The 20,542-nt window shown below is 48.0% G+C and overlaps 1 protein-coding gene across 1 annotated transcript in view; it reads left to right on the forward strand.

Moving 5' to 3' along the window:
* Window positions 1-20,542, forward strand: part of PAPPA2 (pappalysin 2) — a gene marked incomplete at both ends in the record, with an annotated part of 88,531 nt that overhangs the window by 12,330 nt on the left and 55,659 nt on the right. Inside the window, one exon of the mRNA XM_084211434.1 lies at window positions 16,774-16,919. Coding sequence (XP_084067560.1) covers window positions 16,774-16,919 — 146 coding nt within the window. The remainder of the gene's footprint in view (window positions 1-16,773; window positions 16,920-20,542) is intronic.

Here is a 20,542-nt window from a genome sequence, read left to right on the forward strand (position 1 = left end):
GAAGCTTTCCCATGAGTGAGAGTCAGAGTCAGTGCTCCCCTGGGGGTCAGGGCACCCCAGAGCAGACAGAGAAACATTCCCAGTGCCCTGGGTTTCCACACAACTGGAGATGGTGTGTGCTGCTTGTGGTGGTTGATTGTTTGAAGAGTGGATGGGAGAGGGTGTTTTCAGTGATTGTCACTGCCTGTAGAGTGGCAGAGACTATGTTGGTCCCATGAGGAGTGCATGGCTAGGAGGTTCTCTGCTCAGAACCTGAGCTCTGGCCGCTTTTGAGCTCCCTCTGGCACCTCTTGTAGTCCTACTGGCATGTGCCCAAATATTGTCCTGCTGTATCCAAAGAGCCTTAAGTGCTGGGCTTGGGCTTTACAGTGGTGAGTAGGGGAGAGTGCTTTGGAAGCACCAAAAGTGGCAGTGATGGGTTCACTGGCTTCTGAGCTTGCTGCTTCTAGTCTCTAATATACACTCACTGGGGCTGTGGGGGTGCAGTAGTAAACAGGACCTTTTGCTGCAGCCTGATGGTTTGTTGGTGGGTGCTTTAGAGTTTTGTGACTGCTTGGATCTGAGCTTATTGGAAAACTTCTCCTTTCCTTGTAGGAAAGTCCCTTTTCTCTGAGCTTTGTTATGGATTAACAGTTTTAAAACCTAGCAAAAATAGGAGGGAATGTTTTTGGTAGAGCCCATTATGTCAGGTGGGCAGGATGTCTCCCAAGTTGCTTGCTTGTGATGGGATTTGGAGGCTACACCCAAGTGAAGGTGCCTCAGCCTACCCAGAGTCCTGGCTTGGGGATGGAGACCTTCTTGGGGCTTTTGGCCTTCTCAAAATGCTGGCTAGTGTGGAGATAGATACTCTCTGATTGGAGTGTGTTTGGGATGTTACCACTGCTTAGTTGCAGGAGTCCAGCAGTGGGATTTTGCTGCCAATGGAGAGGATTTGGGATGGTGGGAGTTTGCATTGCTGTGGCAGAGGAGGGGGTGCCTCCTCTAAGGGAGGCACACCAGGGTCTGACTCAGCCCATCCAACAGCTGGAGGGCAGAGGGACTGCAGAAATTACTTCTTTCCAGAGGGAAATCACTAAGTACTGAGGTGCTGCCATCCAAGGGCCTGTGCAGGTTCTCAGGAGCACTTTCCAAAGCCAGAGGGCTCCATGTGTTACCCTCTGATGGGGTCAGAGCTCTGTTGTGTTACCCTGTGGGGCTGGAAGAGCAGTGCAAGAATGTAGAGGTGTTTAGCTACAAGGGGAGGTTCCCAGTCCCGTCTGGGACAAATGTTCCCTGCTTTTTTTCTGGGTGCTAAATTAGGAAATAAAATCACAGTAATGCACTTCTCTTGCCAAGGTGGAAAGCTCAGGGGTTAATTTCCAACGAGCCTCTGTGGGAGGATGAGCCTCACTCACTCCCCAGCCTTGCTGAGAGCGTGGAGCTGCCAGGCAGCGAGTTCCTGGAGGAACCTGCTCGGTTCCCCCGGGGTGACCACATCTCTGTGGGAGAGGGAGAACATGATCTGCGTGTGAGCGAGGGCACAGGACCCCTGCCCCCTGGCTGTAGGCAGCCCGGGTGCTTTTGGGGAAAACAGCTGTCCCAGATGTGAGCTATTGTTCTCGAAAACACCGCCGATTCGGGGGCTCACTCGAGGGGGGCCGATTGTGTTGGGATGGCAATTGTGAAGGAACAGCGTGTGTCCCATGGCTGGGAGGGGTCACTCTTTGTTAGGCCTCCCCAGGGCTCCTCCTCATCCTGCTGTACCCTTGCCTGTGGGTGGGGGACACCAGCGAGGCCCTGGCCAAGCCCCTGAGACCCCGGGAGCCGGGGTGGCAGGAGCTTGGCAGCCGTGGGCAGGGACACCCGGCGGCTGGCGCTGACAGGGTCTCGGGGATGATTTAATCTGCCTCGGGTTGGCAGCCTGAGCCACGGCCAGGGGAGTCTGTAAGTGAGCATACTGCTCTTGGTTTTCCTTGGCCCAGCCACCGCTGTTATTTAGGAAATCAACTTGCCCCTTTCCAGAGGGCAGTGGGGTGAGAGGGAGCGAGTCCAGCACCACCCAAACCAACGGAGATGGTGTGAAGCACAGGACTTGCTTTGGAGGCTTTAAGATGGATGAGGATGCTGAATGTTTGTGACTGTTGCCTCTCAAGGGCTGTGCTGGGGATGAGAGGCAGCCTTGGTTTTATTTTTTTTTTTCTGTTAATGTATGATTGTTACACTACAGAATTTCCCCAACAAATTATCTCATGTCCTTTTTATATCTGTGAGGAAGGCATTTTTAGAATACTGGCTTGTGCACTTTGTGCTCTGGCTGGGACACCCAGTTGCCTGGATCTAAAAAAAGTTGGAGTCTTGGGACTTGGTTTTACCCTAAAAAAAAAAATATATATATATGCATATAAAAAGCAAGCTGGAGATGTTTGGCTTTAACAGATTTATTTTCCTCTGTCTCAATCCCTCTCCCTACCAATATAATGGTTATAAGTTTTTGCCCTTCAGTGTGAAGTTTAGGGTGAATGTAGCAGAGCTTTGGATGTTTTGGGAAGGCTAGACATTGGTGAAGAGTGCGCAAGGAGGGGCTTATTGACTACAATGCTGTGTGGTTCCTCTTGAGCAGTTAGCTTAATGCCCTGGGAGCATCATCCTTGCTCAGCAAATTGATCCACTGCCTGCCTGTTAAAGCATCCTTATCCTGCCAGTGCCCAGGAATCTGAACACAAGTGACAGGCCAGGGACTGGAAGGGTGGCACCCTGATCTTCTGCCACCCTTTTGTTGCCTATGCTGTCCTGCTGGTGGATGGGGATGCCCATTGCAGCTGGCTGTAGGCTTGTCTGGCACCAGCAGAAATCCTACCCCAATCTTGCAGTGTTTGCGGTACCTTTTCTGCTGCCCTTTTTGTCAGGGAGGCTGGATGAAGAATAGAGACTGACTTTTTTTTTTTTTTCCTTTGTTTTCCTCCTTGTCACTTTGGCTGTTTCTGGAGATGGCCTCAAGCTCAGGGTTCTGCCTTTTGCATCCATGCAGAAACCAGTTTGTGGTCTGGCCCCTCTTTGCCAGCCATGCCTTCTGTCAGGAGGTGACCAAGCTGCCTCCTGATACACCTCAGTCCAAGTTTCTCTCCAGCCTTGACTGATTCCAGCACAGATCTCCACACACTCCCTCTGCTGAGGCTTGGTGCTGAAGGGGGTGTGCGCCAGTCCCAGCTCTTTGGCTTTAGGCAGCTTGTGGCAGATCCTCACTGCCACATGTGCTGTAGGGTCACCTTCACCATCTGACCCAGTCCACTGCTCTCCCTCTTTCCTAGTAGATGAGCTCTATCCTGTGGAGCCTGGTGCTGTGAGGAGGAGACATTTGGGAAGAGCTGGACACTTCCTTTCCCTAGAATAGCAGTGAGATGTGGGTGCCTCACTTCTCTGAGTTCCTGTGAAAACCCTGCACAGCAGAGGTCAGCACAGCAAGCAGATGCTTGCAAACACCTGCCTGTGCTGTGGGCAAAGGTGATCATCAGCCAGGGAAACTGAGGCACAGAAGTCTTGGACATGTTCCCCCCAGTATGCATGAGTGAAGTGCTGCTGTTAGTGCTGACATCTGGTCATTCCTGGGCAGGAAGGAGAAGCATTTAATTGAAAGGAGATGAAGCTGCTCTGTCCTGGCTAAACACAAAGAGAAAAGTTGCAGAGTTCCCCTCTGTCTGGAGGGCTTTAATGAGCCTGCTGGCACTGAGACACTGCTCAGCCCTGTGCAGCCCAGGCATTGGTGGGGCAGGAGAACTGCACCCACTGGGGTTATCCCCTCTCCCTTATTACCTCGGCAGGTTGTGAATTGCACTATAAAAATTGATAGTGAAATTTGGGATCCTGGTGACCCTGAGCTGTGCTCAAAAACCATAAGGCCTCCCTAAGCCAGGAACATTACTTTGTTGCAGGCAAAAAGTAAGAAAACTGATTTACAGATCTGTTCTTGTAGCTTAGGTGGGACAGGGCTGATCTGTGCAACCTTAGGCAAAAAAGACCTGTAAAACTTTGTCCTGGCCTGAGGTTTTTTTTCTTATTTTGCTTTGAAACAAACAATCCAGACAGAAAGGGAACCATCCCTGACTTTGTTTAGCTTGGAACAAGCTCTAGAATAACTTGCCACCGTTGAGTTCTGCCTCCCAAAACCACACAGGGCTGCATACATATTTCTCCATTTCCCCTGCTGCTTCTTGCTTGCCCTCTCTCCCACACGCTATGTAACCCCAGCCAGCATTGGCCTTGCCAAAGGAAGGTGAGTGCTTACCCTGTGCTGTGGATAGCAAGTCTCTCCCAAGCTGGTGGTGGGTGCTGGAGCTGGGATGCTGCCTTGGCTGGGCTTTGGAGGGCAAGGCTGGACTCCCCTCCTTCCCTGAGCTCCTGCTTTGCTGCCTTTCTCCCAGGCAGAGCTCTTTTTCATCCCCTGCGTGGTTCCAAACTGGATCTTTAAGTCTTTGTTTTGAATTTTTTTTACTAACTCCCTGCAACTACAGCTCTTTCCATGTTGTCAAGGATGATGTCTCAGAGAAGCTGTGGCTGCCCCATCCCTGGAAGTGTTTAAGGCCTGGCTGGACAGGGCTTGGAGCAGCCTGGTCTAATGGGAAGTGTCCCTGCCAATGGCAGAGGGTGGAATGAGATGGTCTTTCAGGTCATTTCCAACCTAAACCAACCCATGATACTTGAGTATGGAAGTGGGAGATGCATTACTGGGGTGGAAGCATGTGGGGAGCTGTGGTGTTTGTCTCCTTGCTTATTCCAGTGATGAGGACAACAGAAGAAGCAACAGTCTGTGGCTCTGAACACTCTAATTGCTGCTTCGCTGTGTTTTTGAAGGGGAAGGTTAGAGGGATCAGGAGAACAGATGTCCCTTTGAAATTTGGGAGTTTTCAGGTTCTTGGGTTTTTTTTCTGCTTTATTCTAAGGGATCTTGCTGTGACCCTCACCCAGCCCTGCTGTACTGCACACCTCTCCTTGGATCTCCTCTTTGTGGTTGCTGAACCCACAGTTTGGTTTCAAAGATGTAAAAATCTTGGGCCTCTGTGTTCCTGCAGCCTCACAAAAAAGGCAGCCAGGAAGGAACTGCTCCAGTGATGGGAAAAATGAGGAATAACTGCAGCCTTGTGCTTGGTAGACCTTGGAGAGCTTTTGGGGGTGATAACCCTTAAGACATGCCCTAGTTGGGGCAGGGGGCTTCAGTCAGTGCTCACAGGCTCTGTGGAATAAATATCAGGGTTTAGTCTGTCCATTGCTTCTTAGCAATTAGCGCATTCCTTTGGAGTTCACTCCTATTGATGTCGTTGATATGTGTCAACCCCAGACAAACCAAGATTTCTGCCTGGGAATTTCCCTGAAGGATTGTCAGCTGGGAGCCTGTAGGTTGACTGTAAACCCAACAGTCTGAGGCACACATGTCTTTTCAGCTCCCAAGGAGTTGTCCTGTGAGCAATGGGTGCATCATCCGTGAGAGATGGTCCGTGCATGCTCCGCTCCCAACCGTGGAAGCATCTGGGAGCCCGGCTGTTCTGAGAGCTCTGCATCATTGCCTGGTCTAATGAAAGACATCCCCAGACCCTCCTGGGGCTCAGATGGGCCATGTGCTTTATGATGATCTCAGCCGTGAGGAAATGGTGAGCCTCTCCGAGGAAGAGATGGCCGTGATTCACTCGGATAGAAATAGAAAAGCCAAGCACGCAAATGGAGACTCCCTATTGACCAGGTTCCTGCCACTTAAATGGGTTTTTACTACCTATTCCAGTATTCATTTGAAAATCACACACATTTACTCATACACACTACAATCAGATTGTTTTTAAGCCATTAAGGCCCATTGGGTCAATAACCAGCATTTTCAAAAATCTATTAAATTCCCATTTCCGTGGAAATAGAGCTTTTACAATTGATCATGGCTACTGACTCCCATTAAAATAAACCCTAAATGCTATCAACTCCCCCAAGATGTAGAGCACTAAAAGACAGTTTGCCAGGCCAAATTTATCCCAGGGGAAAGTTGATGGTCCATTATGCTTAAGCAACATGAGAATTGTCATATAAGTCAGGAAGTTTATGGGACTTGCATGGATTTGTCTTCCCTGAGGGGTGAAAAGGAAGGTTCATGGGTTGAATCACTAGTGCTAACACAAGCTCAAAGCCAGACTCCTGTAAGAGCTTTTTGGGAGCATTTAGCCTATTTTGAATTAAATTTCAAGTGTGTGTAGAGTTTGGTTGTTTGGCAGAAACAAATGGTGCTTTAGGGCTGAAGTGCTGTAAGAAATGCTAAATTTGTGACCAGTCCTTGGTGGCACAGGGTTTCCTATGTTGCCTAGGTCTGCACAGCAGAGGTGCTCCAGCCCTCTGATCACCTCTGTGGCCTCCTCTGGGCTCACCCTGACAGGTCTGTGTTTTCCTCCTCCTGGTGGCCCCAAATGCTGCAGCTTGGGACCCCCAGCTCTGGACCGCTGCAGGTGGGGTCTCACAAGAGCAGAGTAGAGGGGAATGAGAAGGGGTTTCCAAGACATGCACCAAACCTGGGGGAAGAGCAATGCAGAATGAAGGGTCCCATGTCTTGGCTTGGCAGAGAAGCATGGGGAGCTTTGTGCTCCAGCTGTCCTTTCAGATTAGGGCTTTGCTGCTTGCCATCTCTGGCAGCCAGCAGCAGCTCTCGGGCCGCAGGCTCGCCGCCGGCGTCAGCCCAAAGCTGCCGTGCCCCTTGGAGGAGAGGTCAGGCAGTCCCTGCAGAGCCAGAGGCCAGGCTTCCCTTGTTTGTCTCCCTTCATGCCTCCTTCAATCAGCTTCACTGCAGCCCTCTGCTCCCTCCCACAGCCCTGGATTTCTCTGCTGTGTCTGCCTGATCCAGCACTCCTCTTCTTCCTGCTGCTATCTCCCCAAGACCTCTCTTGTTGGGGATGATGTCTGTGCTATGGGGCCATGTCTGGATGCTTCCATGAGGCCTCTCATGAAAAAGACACTCCTTCCCCTCCAACAATGGGGTGATGTTGGATGGTATTTGTGATGGGAGTGGAGGAGGCAATGGAGTGAATTGGTCCTTTCCTCCCTAAGAGAGTATAATTTGAGGTAGGTGGAGAGGAGCATCCTGTTCCTGGCTGGACTGCAGACAGCTATCCCTAGAACAAGTGTTGTGGGACTTTCTCTTACAATGGGTTCTGTGTCAGGCAGCAGGACCACTTGGGGTTATTGGTGGTTGGCCTTGGTGCAGCAAGTCTCAAAAAAACCTTATTTCCTCCAAAGGTCTGCTAGGGCTGGTGGTAGCTCAGTACTATCTGGGAAGCCTCCACAGACACATGGAGATGTGCTGGGATTCCCAGCACACCATCCCCAGGGGCCCTTGGACAGGCTGTGGTGCCCATTATGTGCGTGGCAGCAAGCAGCTGAGTGAGGCAGTGAGCCAGCCCTGCCCTCAGGGTGCAAATATCACAAACCCAGTGTTTTTCTGTGATCCAAGCATTTGCACCCCGTTGGCACTGGTGTCCTGAGGGTGCCCACTATGGTGTAAGAGCACAGCTGGGGGTTAACCTCTCCTGAGGCTTATTCTCATGTATTCAGCACAAGTGGGGGACCATCCTCAGTTCAGACCCTAAAACATGAGTACCAACATGCAACCAGCCTTAAAATTGATCTCTGCCCTCTTAGCCTGCATGTAAGCTGTCAACAGAGCTGTAACAAGATCCAGAGAGGAAAGCAGCATGTGGCAGAAAAGGAAACAGTCTCTGGGCAGGCTGATAGGAAGGAATTAACGCAGCTTTCCTCTAAAGCCAGGTGTCCTGCTCTGATGCCAGAGGCAAAGACAACTCCTTGATGCCTGGCCGTGGCTTTGCTCTGTGGTAAGAACTTTGAATGTATGGAAGTCAGCTGAGATGATTGAGGAAGTCCTGTCAAATGCCTCTGAGTCAAAATCAGAGGGGCTATCTCCAAGGAACATATTACAGTAGGGATCTGCTGTTGACCTCCTAACCAAGAGGATAAGGCCAGCAAAGCAGTATTTGAGTAATTTAAGCACTGAGTCATCAGAACTTTGTTCTTCTGGGTGATTTCAACTACCCAGATATCTGTTGGTAAAATGATACAGCAGCTCACAGATCATCCATAAGTTTCCTGGAATGTGTAGAGGACTGCTCCTCACACAGGTGTTGGATGTGCCAGCCAGGAATGAGGCACTGCTGGACTTGCTACTCACAAACCAATCACACCTGGCTTGTAATAGCTTGGCTAGTGGTAGTCTTGCCTGCAGTGATCACAATATTGTGGATTTTGGATTCTGCTGCAGTGCTGGTGGTTAGTGCTAAGACAAAGGTTTTCGATTTTTGAAGAGTAAATTGCAGCTGGCTCAAAGCTCAGTTGGGAGGGATTCACTTCCATGCAGGCTAAAGGAGTGAGTGCTGGGAGTTTTCAAGAGCACTCTCCTAGAAGCACAGAAACAGTTCATCCCCTTTAAAGGTAAGAGAACCAGGTAGGAAGAGGACTTTAGAGAGAGGACAACCTGAGGATCATTGTGATTCTTGTCCACCCTCTCAGCCATCTCTGCAAGTATCCTATCAGCTGTTTTCCAGTCCTGTGTCCTGTGGTCAGCCCTTCTGGATCCAAGGTTGCATTTCCCCTGCAAATGTATTGCATCCACTGAGTTTTATCTATGAATATTTGTATTTCTGCACTCTTCCCTTTTGCCCCCTGCTCTGTATTCCTACATCCCACACTTTTGGAGTTGGGACTTGCCACCTCCTCAGTGGTCTGTCGTCCCCCTAGTCCCACTGACACTTCAGTCCCCATCCAACTGCTGCCATTTGTTTTTTTTTTTTTTTTTTTGTTTTTTTTTTTTTTGTCTTGAGCTCTGTTCTACTACCATGTGGTTAAACTTGGAATAAAGGTGGGGACCATACTGTAATTTTGTCCAGGGATGCATCTCAATTACACTGAGCTTCAGCTCCTCAGCATATCTGCTTCTTCCTTCTTTTGCCCTTATTTCTAAAAGGATCTTTAACTCTTTGTTTTCACTGGAGTCAGCTTAATTTCAGGGAATTCCATTTCCCTGACAGCTATGATGCAGCAGTGTCTGCTGCTGGTCAGTCCTGGTTTCCAATTCTTCATTCAAGACCTGTGTTCATCCCTCCATTTAAGTTGATCTGAATCCATTCATTACAAGTTAAGGCCAAGTTTTCTTTCTCTCATCTGCTCTTTCATAATTTGTGCACCGCTTACCAAAACCAGGTCTAAAATAGCATTGCCTTTGGCTGATTCAGTGATGATTTAGTGAACAACCTTTTAGCCAACACTTCCAGGAATATCTGGGCCATGCCATTGTTAGCAGCACTTATTTTTCAGCCTATCTCAGGGCAAAATGCCCTGCAGGCTTTCTGGTCTAACACTAATGTTAATGTATTTCTTTCCCAAATCTGACCTCAAGAAGCTGTGTACTACCCTCTGACGTAGCAGAGCTGTGTGCTAGCAGTCTGCAGCCCTCTAGCTCCCTTTCCCCTGTCAATCTGTTGTGGAAGGGTCACAGCCTTGAACTACAATGTGTCTTTTTGATCCCATCTGCAGCTTTTGCCAGTGCAGCTCTCTGACCCTTCAGCATCTGCTACTGCTTCAGTCACATGCTCACACATGGAGATTGAGAGTTATCTCTGAATCCAACAGGAATTGCACATATATAAGGGAGCCTCCTGATCCTGAAGGATCCTGTTTTGCCCTCTCACCCTCTTTGGCATCTTGACACTCAGCCACCATGCAAAACTTACACTGTCCTGCCAGTGATGGCTGCTCTTCTACTTGTGCTGTCAGTGCCTCAGAGGTGGATTTTTCCAGGCATGTCCAAGAACTGTGTGATATCCTCATCCCTTGTGGACTCAAATGCTCTTTGGCTGGAGTCCAGCACCCAGTGAAGTTGATGAAAGGCTCCTGAGCACTACAGAGGGTATTATTCCAGCAGTGTTGTGCTTCCCGTGATCCCAGGGGAATGTCTGGCTCTTTCTCAGCCTTTCCTTCCCATCTTGCATGTGTTTTGTATCTGGCTGTGTTACCAAAGCCTGTCCAGATGAGAGTCATTTGGATGTTACTGCCTTGTCAAGTTGTCATGATGCTGGCAGAGAATGTTTGTGGCATACCAGCAGCGTGCTGGACTGGAGTCAGAGCTCCCAGACATGGTCATGGGGATGCAAATAGTCTCAGTAAGTACAGGAGGACTTAAAAACACAGCATCCCCCCAGCTGCATTAATGCCTGAACTTCTGGGGCAGGTACACCCAGAGTGTGAGGCAGCTGCAGTTATAAGAAGGGCCATCAGCCTTGTCTGGAAGCAGAGCAAGTAACTCATCTGGGCTCATCCCCTGTGCCAGGGTCACACTGTGTTTTTGCTGTGGTGGTGGGCTTTGTCTGCCTGTGGCAGGCAGGAAGGGAGGCAGGGCTGAGGTGTGATGAGAACAGCGATGAGGGTTCCCAAATTCTAGCAAGAAAGATTCATTTATGCAAGCAGAGAGCCCAGGCGTGCAGGCTCACCTGTTTAGACCCCCTGCTGAAGATTCACCATGAAGAGGAGTCCTTAGGTGGGCCAAAATGGAAGATATCCACTTTGGCTCACTATCTGGAGGAGCATCTCCCTTCACAGATTAATTTAGAGTCTGCTCTCCCAAAGTGTTTATGCCATTTGGATCATCACCTGTGGCTCATGTACCAAGCTGTGGTTCAGAGACAGGGTTGCTGTGTTTGTCATTAACCCTTTGCAGCCTTGGAGCACTTTTTTGCCCACATGCTAAAAATGTTATTGGCAGACTGGTGCTCAATTCTGGGAAGTCTGAGGGATTCCTTGTTTGTCAAGCAGAGGTTTGGGGGAAAAGGGAGCCTCTCTGCTTGCAGGAAGTAGGAAGAGGAATTTCCTTGCAGTGGTTGAAAGACATGAAAGCAGAGCCAGGAATCCCCTGTGGCTTCTTTAGGCTGTATGGTTAGCTGGAGCTGGCTGGGTCTCAAGTATTTTCCAGTTGTCCACGGAGGGCACTTGGACAGCTTCCACCCAACCCCACTCCCACATCCCCTCTGAAAGGTCTACAGGGAAAAGACTCCTATTTTTGAATTGCAGTGGAATTCCTGTGGCATTACATGCTGCACCCTTTGCAGTACCCAGAGAATTCAGTTTGATTTATGGTACTGCAGGGGGTATGTGCTGGCCTTGCTTTCATTTGGAGGTGCCATCTTTTGTGTCTTGCTGGTCACGGCCACTGTGGCCCCAAGGCTTCCTGTTATGGTGTAGTTGTCACTAAAAAGTGTCACTCTTGCCCCTCTTCTCCTACATCAGGCTTGTTTTACAGCTTGACTGTGTTTTCTGCTTCTGCCCCATGGATTAGCAGATATTCTCATCTCTTCCACTTGCCCACCAGCAATGGTCCTGTTGTTGCTCCCAGAAATTTGTGCTGGAAAAGCTGCAACAGCTCTGTCTCTCCTGGGTATATCAAGTCTTCTCCTTTGACCAAGCCAACTCAGAGCCTGACTTACAACCAGGTAAGTCAGGCTCTGAGCTGGCTTGGTCAAAGGAGAAGGTGGTTAGGAAGGTGTTGTCTCCCTTGTGGTCAGGACAAAGGTTTCCAAGGAAAAGCATGAGAAAACAATGGGACTGCTCCAGGGAAGTCTGGGATCATGGGTGGAATGTGATTTTTCAACGGTTCAGAAAGGGAACTTTGCTTCTTTAGACTTTAATAAGGTAAGGTCTAGTGCATTTAGAGTTCACCATGCAAATCTACTGTCATTTGATGACTTTCCCCCTTGATATGAAGGGGTGACACAGGGAAGGTGGAGCAGGACTCCAAGAAGACAATTGTTAGGAAGCAATGGACACAATTGGGAGTGTAAGAAATTTGGATTAAGCATTAGAAATTATTTTTAACTTGAGGATGCTTGAACAATAGAATAAGTTGCCCAGAAAGTTTGGGAAACTTCTGTCCTTGTGGCTGTTCAGGCCCCAGATGACCTTGAACAATGCAATCTAATTAGACCTGGTTTGAGCAAGGGGGTCAGAATGGCCTGTGGAGATCCTCTTGGTCTGCAGTGGAGTCTCTGATTCTGCTGTTCTGTGGTGACAGTCACTAAAGCTGCTCCATCTTCTTTTCCTTTTTTCAGCAGCAAGAGGCACCACAGGATGACAGCCCCTTGTTATGTCCCATGCAAGTAAAGCAGGATGCAGTGTGGTGCCTTAGTGTCAGGTCATCAAACAGCATCATTCAGCAGAACTTTGAGCCAATATCCCTGTTCTAAGGGAATCCACCATCTCTGGGCTCACCTCTTCAAGTACAATCGTTTTGGATGGTGTTCATTCCCATACTCATGTCTAATAATGTCGTTCTGTGCCCTCCCATCCCTAATCTCTCTCTACTGTTGCACATACTCATCTTGCAAGCTTCACTCTTCCAGGGCTGCAGGTGCTCCCCCAGCTCCAGGTGGCATCACCACACAGCTGGCTGCTCTTGGATGCCCTTGGAAAAACATTGACTTTGAATCTGGCAAACTTGATGTGCCATCTCTATCTCTTCTGTCCTCTACCCTGTTCTTTGGGATTGCTTTGTTTTCCTTCTCAGCTGACAGCTGTACCTTCATGTATCCTTCTGTCCTTCCTTTGTGCTTCCATGCTGGGTTGCAGTGCCCATCCTGCTGTAAATATCACCTAGTTTGGAATACTCTAGTCTTGTAGGCATTGGAATATGATTTGGGAAGCAGAGGAGAGTGCTGTCATTTAGGCTGTTTGTGGAGACTAAAGGCTGCTCTGCCTTCGCCTTGGAGAAAATCACAGAAGCACTGAAGGAGAGGGAGAGCCTAAACCTTGTCAGGAACCAAAAGGGTCAGATGCCAGTTGGATGCTCCTTGCCTAACCTAAGGATGCCAGCAGGAGATGTAGTTTGAGGGGAATTGGGGTTGCCCATTCTAGAATTGTTCTGCTCACATCTTTGGGGATGTTAGCAGGATATTTATGCTTTCTGTGCCATAGCAGGTGAAATTAGGGTCCTTTCTTCTCCTTGCCTATCCAACCCATCTGAACAGCTCTCAGTGCTGGAACTGCTCCCTCTGACCCTTAGACATCCCTGAACCATCCAGATCTCTCAATGGGGGAAATTACAGTTATTTATAATTAAGCTTTGACAAAAAATGTTGCTAATGTCAAGGGAATGGCAGGCGACAGCCAGAAAAACATCATGTCTCCAGAAGAGGGACTGCAGGAATATCCCTCTGAATAGGGCTGACGTCGGCTCTTGGAATTTGGACAGCCTGGAAGGGTTTGGGGCTATTTTTCCGAGATATCATAGGTCAGGAATTGATGCTATTTTTAAGTCTGTGTCCCCCGAGCAGCTTTGATGAGTGAAGGAGACTTTCTCCTACCCCCTCCCCCCACCCTTATGCTCTATTTCTATGAAATTTTTGCTTCCATCCCTTCCGAGTCATGCCACAAGTATGTCCTTCAGGTTTGTTTATTCTTCTCACTATCTATTCCTCCCGGCCTGCTCCCGTCTTGGTTGGGTTGGAGGGGTGGCGTCAGCGTGGCGCGTGTCTGGGATGCTCAGGCGAGACATCACAGAGAAGGGATCAAGTTCTCCTAATTTGTCCTTTCCGGTTGGGAGAGTTTTCTCTCCACAAGCTGATGTGGCTGGGGAAAGTGTTCTGGGAATGCTGCTTTGTGGTGGGAGAGCTTGGGGCCTGGTGAAGACAAGCTGGTCATCTCATCTCTCCACATCGCCCAGCCAAGATTTGTCAGAAGTAACTGAATCTTCAGAGCTCCTGGGAAGATGGGTGAGATGCCTCCAGCCTGGGATGGTCTTTGGGGGCTGACTTGTAGGAGAGAGGCAGTCAGAAGACTCTGATTATCTGACACCTCCCAAGTCAGCAGTGGCTTTTGAAAGCCTCTGCTGTTTCAGGTCCAGGGAAATAGCCCTTGGGTTTTCCCAGCTCTGTTCCACATGCCACCCTGCTCTAGTTTATTTCTGGAATCCTTTTTTTTTTTTTCATTTTTTTCTCCTTCTCTTCAATTTGCTGTAGCAACCTCTTTCTTTCTAAACAAGCCTGTTGGTGTAACAGCTTGACTAGGGATCTTTCCATTTCAAACAAGAAAGGAAAAGGGTTTCCTTTCTCACTTCACATCTCACATGAGAACGTACCTTTTTCCCCTTAGCCCATCCTCAGCTCCATCCTCCTGTCATCCCATGTAGTGAGGAATGCACTAATGGGCATCACTGCTAAAGGACACCACTAGAAGCAGCTTGTTCAAACAGAGCTGGTGTTCCTTCATGGTGAGCCCAGTGTAAAGAAACAGCTGTGCTCCCTTCATAATCTGTCCACACAGCTCAAAGATGCCAGTTGCTCCTGGAAGCATGGGAATAAGTGAAATGCTTTCCGCCACCTTAATGTTGCTGTTGGCCTCATACTGCAGGTTTAGTCATTCTTATGACATATTTCCACAATGGTGTGTTTCCATCATCGTTCCACAGTGATGTATTTAAAGCCTTTCCATGAGTTGTTTTTTTTTTCTTGCTCAGAATCTCTTAAATGAATGGCTTCACAAACTGTGGGTCAGGGTCTTCAATTTTGAAGACTTAGAGAAAAGTCATAGAAATGTGGAGACAATGTCTGCTCCCTGTCCTATGCCTGTCTCAGCCCATGAGGTTAACGGCACAGATGGTGGAAATGGTAGTACTTAATTTATAGAATCATAGAATATCCTAAGATGTAAGAGACCCACAAGGATCATTGAAGTACATGTAAAAGGGTACCTGGCATTTGCAGCACAGTCCAAGACCTTATAATTCCATTGCTATTATTATTGGAATTATTATTGCTGATATTAGGTTAGACTTTGATTGTTTCACATAGCTGAGGACATGAACTCCCTAAAGACCAATGCTGGGACTGTTGATGTTCTGGTGAATGAGATACAGTCTTTTGACCTGTGCAGAAACACTCACAGAGAGGGAAGAGTGAAACCTAAATTTCCTGACTGCTACCCACCTCTCCTAGCCCATTACCTTCCTGTGGCCTTTAGAAATGGATGTCTTGGATATCACATTCCAGTGTTTTTTCAACTCTTTATTCCCAGCTCTGAAGACAGGAGGAGAGACAGCCAGCAGTGTTGTCAGGAGACTTTCCCCTCTAAACTTGCCCTTTGATGAATCTGGCTCCAGAGATTACCCTCTTCTCATTAAGCTTATTTTGGGAAATCTTGTTTTTTCCTCTGCTGGCTCCTGTATGCATCCCAAACCTCGTCTGAAAGATCCAGATCATGAGTAGAGGGGCAGTCTTCTCCAAGGTCCATTTTGAGCAGAGCTGCAAGCAATTTTTTTTAATTTTTTTTTTTTTTTTTTTTTTTTTTTTTTTTTTTTTTTGAGCATGTTCCAAGATACCTTTTGCTCATACTCTTCCTTGTGCAATTCCCTGGGATGTCTTTTGGTGAGAGATGTACCTGAGCACTGCTGGGACACCCTTGTTTTTACCACATACTGCCATCTCTGGCATACTGGTTTTCCTGGGGAAAAGGATGGAATGGAAGTCCAGATAGACTAGAGAAGCTGGAGAAAATGCTTCTCAGCCCCAGCTGACAAACCCTCTCTGCTCCCAGCAGTAAGGTGTGATGTCCATTCCTGTCTTGCCCCGTATCAGGGGCAACCCCTGAAAACCCTTGTTAGAAGCAGTTGGATTAATTCTTCTCTCCTTCCAACTCAAATTCCACTTTTCTGATGCCAAACCCCCTCTCTTTTCCCTAGCAGGACCAACTTCTGCATTTCCTTCCTCCTCTCATATTTTCTTCTCCTGTTTTATCATATTTTATTATTTATTATCAAATTTTGTGGAGCTTCTTTTGTCACCATGGTTGGAAAGCCTTGTCTGGGAGTAGAACTCACCAACAAAGTTATGGTAATGAGCAAAACTCCTTCAGGCTTGCATGAGTGCCTTCCACCCCCATCCAAACCCTCACTATGTGAACTTGCACCTTACAGAGCAGAATTTGCAGTGTCATGGGACATGCTGTGGAAATGTTGAATATTTCAGTGCTTTAACACGCTCTTGTTTACAGAGTTGAGGATGTCTCCAGGTCTGGTCCAGGCACTTTTCCCTGTGAATCCAAACTCACCAGCCCCAGATCCTGATGGCAGATTGCAGGAGGCACTTGGCACTGTCAAAGCAGCCCGAGTTGGTACTGGTGGCAGCTTGGGTCAAGGAGGCATCCTGTTTTGTGCTCCCCTTGGCACAGCTTTTGCAGCTGCAGTGTACTGGAGCTGCAAAAGGAGCTCTGGGCTTTGTGGTTTTCAAAACCCTAACCCTAGGCATAACCCTAACCCTAGGTAGAGCAGTAAAAGCAGCCCTGGGCTAAGGCTGGTTCCAAGGAGAAAGCTGTGGAGAAAGCCATGTTTTGGCAATTCTGTGTTCCCCTTGGGATGCCTTTTGCAGCTGCAGTGTGCCTGGAGCTCTGGGCTTTGTGGTTTTCAGAACCGCAGCAGACAGCCGGCCACTCAGCACCACAGGCCCCTGAACACCCACACTGCCCCATTTCCCAGGGAAACAAAACTCACCTTCCCAGGTTCCTGGTGTCAGTTTGCAGGAGGCACTTGGCACTATCAAACCAGCCCGAGTTGGCACAGGTGCCAGCTTGGGTCTGGGAGGCATCCTGCACAATGCAGAATTCCAGCAGGCAGCCGGCCTGAACATCAGTGCTCCTTTGTAGGATGTCTATGGGTGGCTCCCATTTTTCTCCTCACTCTATTTGGAATGTGTGATGAATATTTCCTCTCTTTTGACCTTTCAGGGCTTACATGAGTGTGAAGGAGCTGAAGGAGGCTCTGAAGCTGAACAGCACCCATTTCCTCAATATTTACTTTGCCAGTTCGGTGAGGGAAGAGTTGGCTGGTGCTGCCACTTGGCCGTGGGACAAAGAGGCCCTTAGTCACCTGGGTAAGTAATTTATCCCATTCCTGGGGTCTCAGAATTATTGGTTTTCCTCTCTCTTCCTCTTGGCAAATAGAGGTGGATGTGCTGTGCCTCAATGTTGAGGATGTTTCATACGAAGGTCACAATAACAGGGATGGGTGTTCCAACAGCTGCTGCTGTAAGGAAAAGAGCTTCCTGTTCCCTGAATCCATGTGGGTAAGGTTGTGAGATTACCCACTGACAAGAGGCTTCAATATTGTTATAAGAAACTTTTGATGATGGAGGTAGTTGGACTACAGGTTTACCATAAGTGCAAGCTCTGGAGAAAGTTCTAGACTCACATTTGGTTTCTTCTGGACCTTCCAGGTCTATCGTTTAGTATTCTGGAGACAGTGAACCTCACTCTGCAGCAACAGATACAAACCAGAAGTGTCAATGTTTTCAGAGCTGAGATGGCAGATTTCAGCAACTCCAGGGCTGCCCAGACAGCAGCCAGAACTGGCCACTTCCGAATCCAGCTGCAAGTGTGAGGATAACTATCAAATTTTACCATGCTTTTATAACTTGGCCTGCTACCTGCTGGAGGCAAGGTTCTCCTTGGCCTCAGAGGATTCAGGGCAGACCCTTAAGGTCATCAGTCCTCATAGGCTGCAAAACAGCCAAAACGGCTACTGGTTCCCTAGAATGTGGTTGTTTTGTGCATTTTCTGCTATTTCTGTTATTTCTCTTTTTCCTGCCTCTCCTACCACCTCTTCAGTTGTTGGAGTTTTCTGGCAAAGCCCTTTACACTTTGCAGTCAAAATGTCTAAAGTGTTTCTCAATAAGTAACTGGAAATAATTACTCCTGACACCTGCACAGCAGACCTAGACCTTCTGCTTTTACAAGTGCGTGATGTTCAACCCTGAAAAGTTTTATGCTGCTGTTAAAGACCTGTTTCAAAGTTCCTTTGTGCCAGTTTCCCTCCCTCAATGAGTTTCAGGGCTGTTTTTTCAATAGCATATTGCTACAGCTGCTTGTTGAGGAAGGCAAATCTCCATGAAATTTATTCTTTCAGCTTCCAGAAATCACTTCCAAGGCTCAGCTTGACGATCATCTGACTGCAGCAAGTGCTTCAGCCACACACGTTCCCCTCAGACCTCTCCCAATGGCCTGCAAGCCGTTGTACAGAGGGGGAATTGGGGTGACTGGTCTCATCAAAAGTCTGCATTTAGCTCCAGTCTCTGAGCTTGTGTCCAGCCAGGGACATGAGAAATGGCCCCATCTGGAAATGCCTGATCAAGGGCTTTAGCGTGGAGGTTCAGGGGAAAAGGGGTGTTGTCTTGACTCTGCTGCCAGAGCTGTGAAGTATGAAGCTGGATGTGAACTTCTTTGAGTCTCTGGCATGAACTGAAGACTTTGGTTCAAGGCTGTCCTTGGTTTTAGATTTAAAGAGCTGGGGAGGGCAGGTGGTGGACTCTGTTCTCCTTAAACAGTGAGCTTCAGCACATCATCATTTGCTTTGTACCATGCACAATGTATATTATTGTCCCACACAGAAGAAACTTGGGGCTGAGGAGGCCATGAATGTGTGGCTTTTGAGAAAAGCTCTCACAAGAGAGCTGAGTAGATGTGAAAGGAAATCAGTGAGTAAAGAGAAGGAAAAGCCTTGGGAGGAGTTAATGGCAGTTTGAGAAAAATTCCTGAGCTTAAGGACCTAGCTATGGCCAGGGGTGGAGACAGGTCTGTACACAAGAGAGGGGTCTGTCTACAAAAAGACAGACTCCTTTCCTTGTGCTAAATCTTGCTAATCTCCTGTCTATCCTGACCTTAAAATATTAGGGTCAGCACACAAGACCTGCACCCCTCATCCCACTGTCTGCTCCCGTGGAGCAGAAGCGCCATGCTGATTTTTCCCTGCACACATACAGACCCTCCGTGCTTTAGTTCTCTGCATCAATCAAATTGGTTTCTTGGCTTCTCTGAGAAGCCAAACTGCCTCTTGTCTGCAGAGAGTCTTGGTCAGATTTTGCTGTTTGTTTCTCTGAACTGCACCTTCTTAGATGTTTTCAGGAGAAGCATCATGAGACTTCCTTCTCCAGCTGCCTTCCCTTCTGCTATTTTAATACTTTGCCACAGTCCAAAGATCACTAGATTTATTGTTTTCCATCATCTCCATCTCTAGAAGTCGTTTAATCTGCCACCTGGATTTTAATCTCCCTGTAAACCATTTTTTCATGATCTTTGAGTGTGTTTTTCAGGAGGGTAAACCTCACCTCCCTGTTGGTATCATCACCTTCTGGAAGTCTTCAGTGAACTTTGTTTTTCCTCCCCTTCTCTTCACAATGCTTCTTTGGGGCTACCAGAAGTTGCATGACCATTCATATGCTGGTTACCTACAGTTCTAATGCTCTTCTCCAGACTTTTTTCCTGAGGAAATTTAATTTTCTGGCAACCTTTCTGAAGGCTTGGGGATAGTTTACCAATAATACAGCCAACAGCAACTACTTGCAATGAAGCATAAAAGACAATTACTGGCTTGGAGAGGCTGAAGTGGTCTATGAAATTTCTGTAGACCACGTTTCAGCTGCTGTGGAGCTCCCAGAGAAAGACAGCTTGCTGCCAGCATGCAGCAGAGGTAGGTCTCAGGTCTGTTTGCACCACTCCCTGTGACTATACTGTCTGTCTCAGTCTTTCCACCATAATCACAGTGAGTTCCTCACAAATTCAGATTTCTTGGAGTCTGGAATGAGTTTTCTGAGAACCTTAGAAGTAAATATTTTTAACTACAAAGCAGAAGGAGTCGAAGAACTTCCTTTCAAAAAAAAAAAAAATCCTTAACTTTCTGTGGTGGAAAGCCTTGTTCAAAAAACCCAGTAATGTAATAATGCAGATGCTTTGAACTTCATGTGTAGCTGCATGTGAACTGCATAAACGTGGTCGAAAGGCAAGGGAATGGTGAACATTTGATGTTATAAATACTTTCTGTAGTTATATAAGCTGAGGCCAGCTCATATATCTGGCAGAGGTCAGTGGATCCTGAAGGAGGGCCAGCCCTCCCATCTGAGGTACCTTAGGCAATGGCATCTTCCTGTCTGACTAACTGTCATGCATTTGTTCCATTAATTGCTCTGACTCAGTGTTTGGGGAAGACTGGCCCTGCAATGCAGGTTCAGCTTTGTGGTTTGCTGTTTAAAGGTCCTGTGGTTACTTGGGAATGTCCTCTGGGATAGCCCTGACCTAGGAACAGGTTGGCTTTTTGGGACTGGCATGGGCAGGAGTCCTTCAACATTGCCATAGATCCTGGCTAGTAGTAGCAGAGAATGTCCTGGGAGCAGGAGCTTCCAGGGCTGTGTGAGTCAAGGAGAAGCACAGTCCACACCAGCACAAATCTGATGGGCTGGACATCTCTTGTTGCTTGATCAGAGTGGGGGCTTGGCCTTGGAGGCATTACCAGCTCTGCAGCTGGTAGGTCTGGCTTGGAGAGACAAGGTGTTGAGGCCAGACCTGAATCTTTCCAGCTGCCTGGACTTGGCTGGGTGAGCAAGTCCAAAGAAGGCTCTGGTTCACCTGCCTTGCAGTACTGGACCCCGCTAATATAACAGGGATATGGAAGTTTTTAGCTTTGTTGTGTAAATGCTGACCTTGTGAACCTCCTTGAGCAGATTCT

Source organism: Fringilla coelebs, assembly GCF_963513975.1.
Source record: "Fringilla coelebs genome assembly, chromosome: 9".
NCBI lineage: Eukaryota > Metazoa > Chordata > Aves > Passeriformes > Fringillidae > Fringilla > Fringilla coelebs.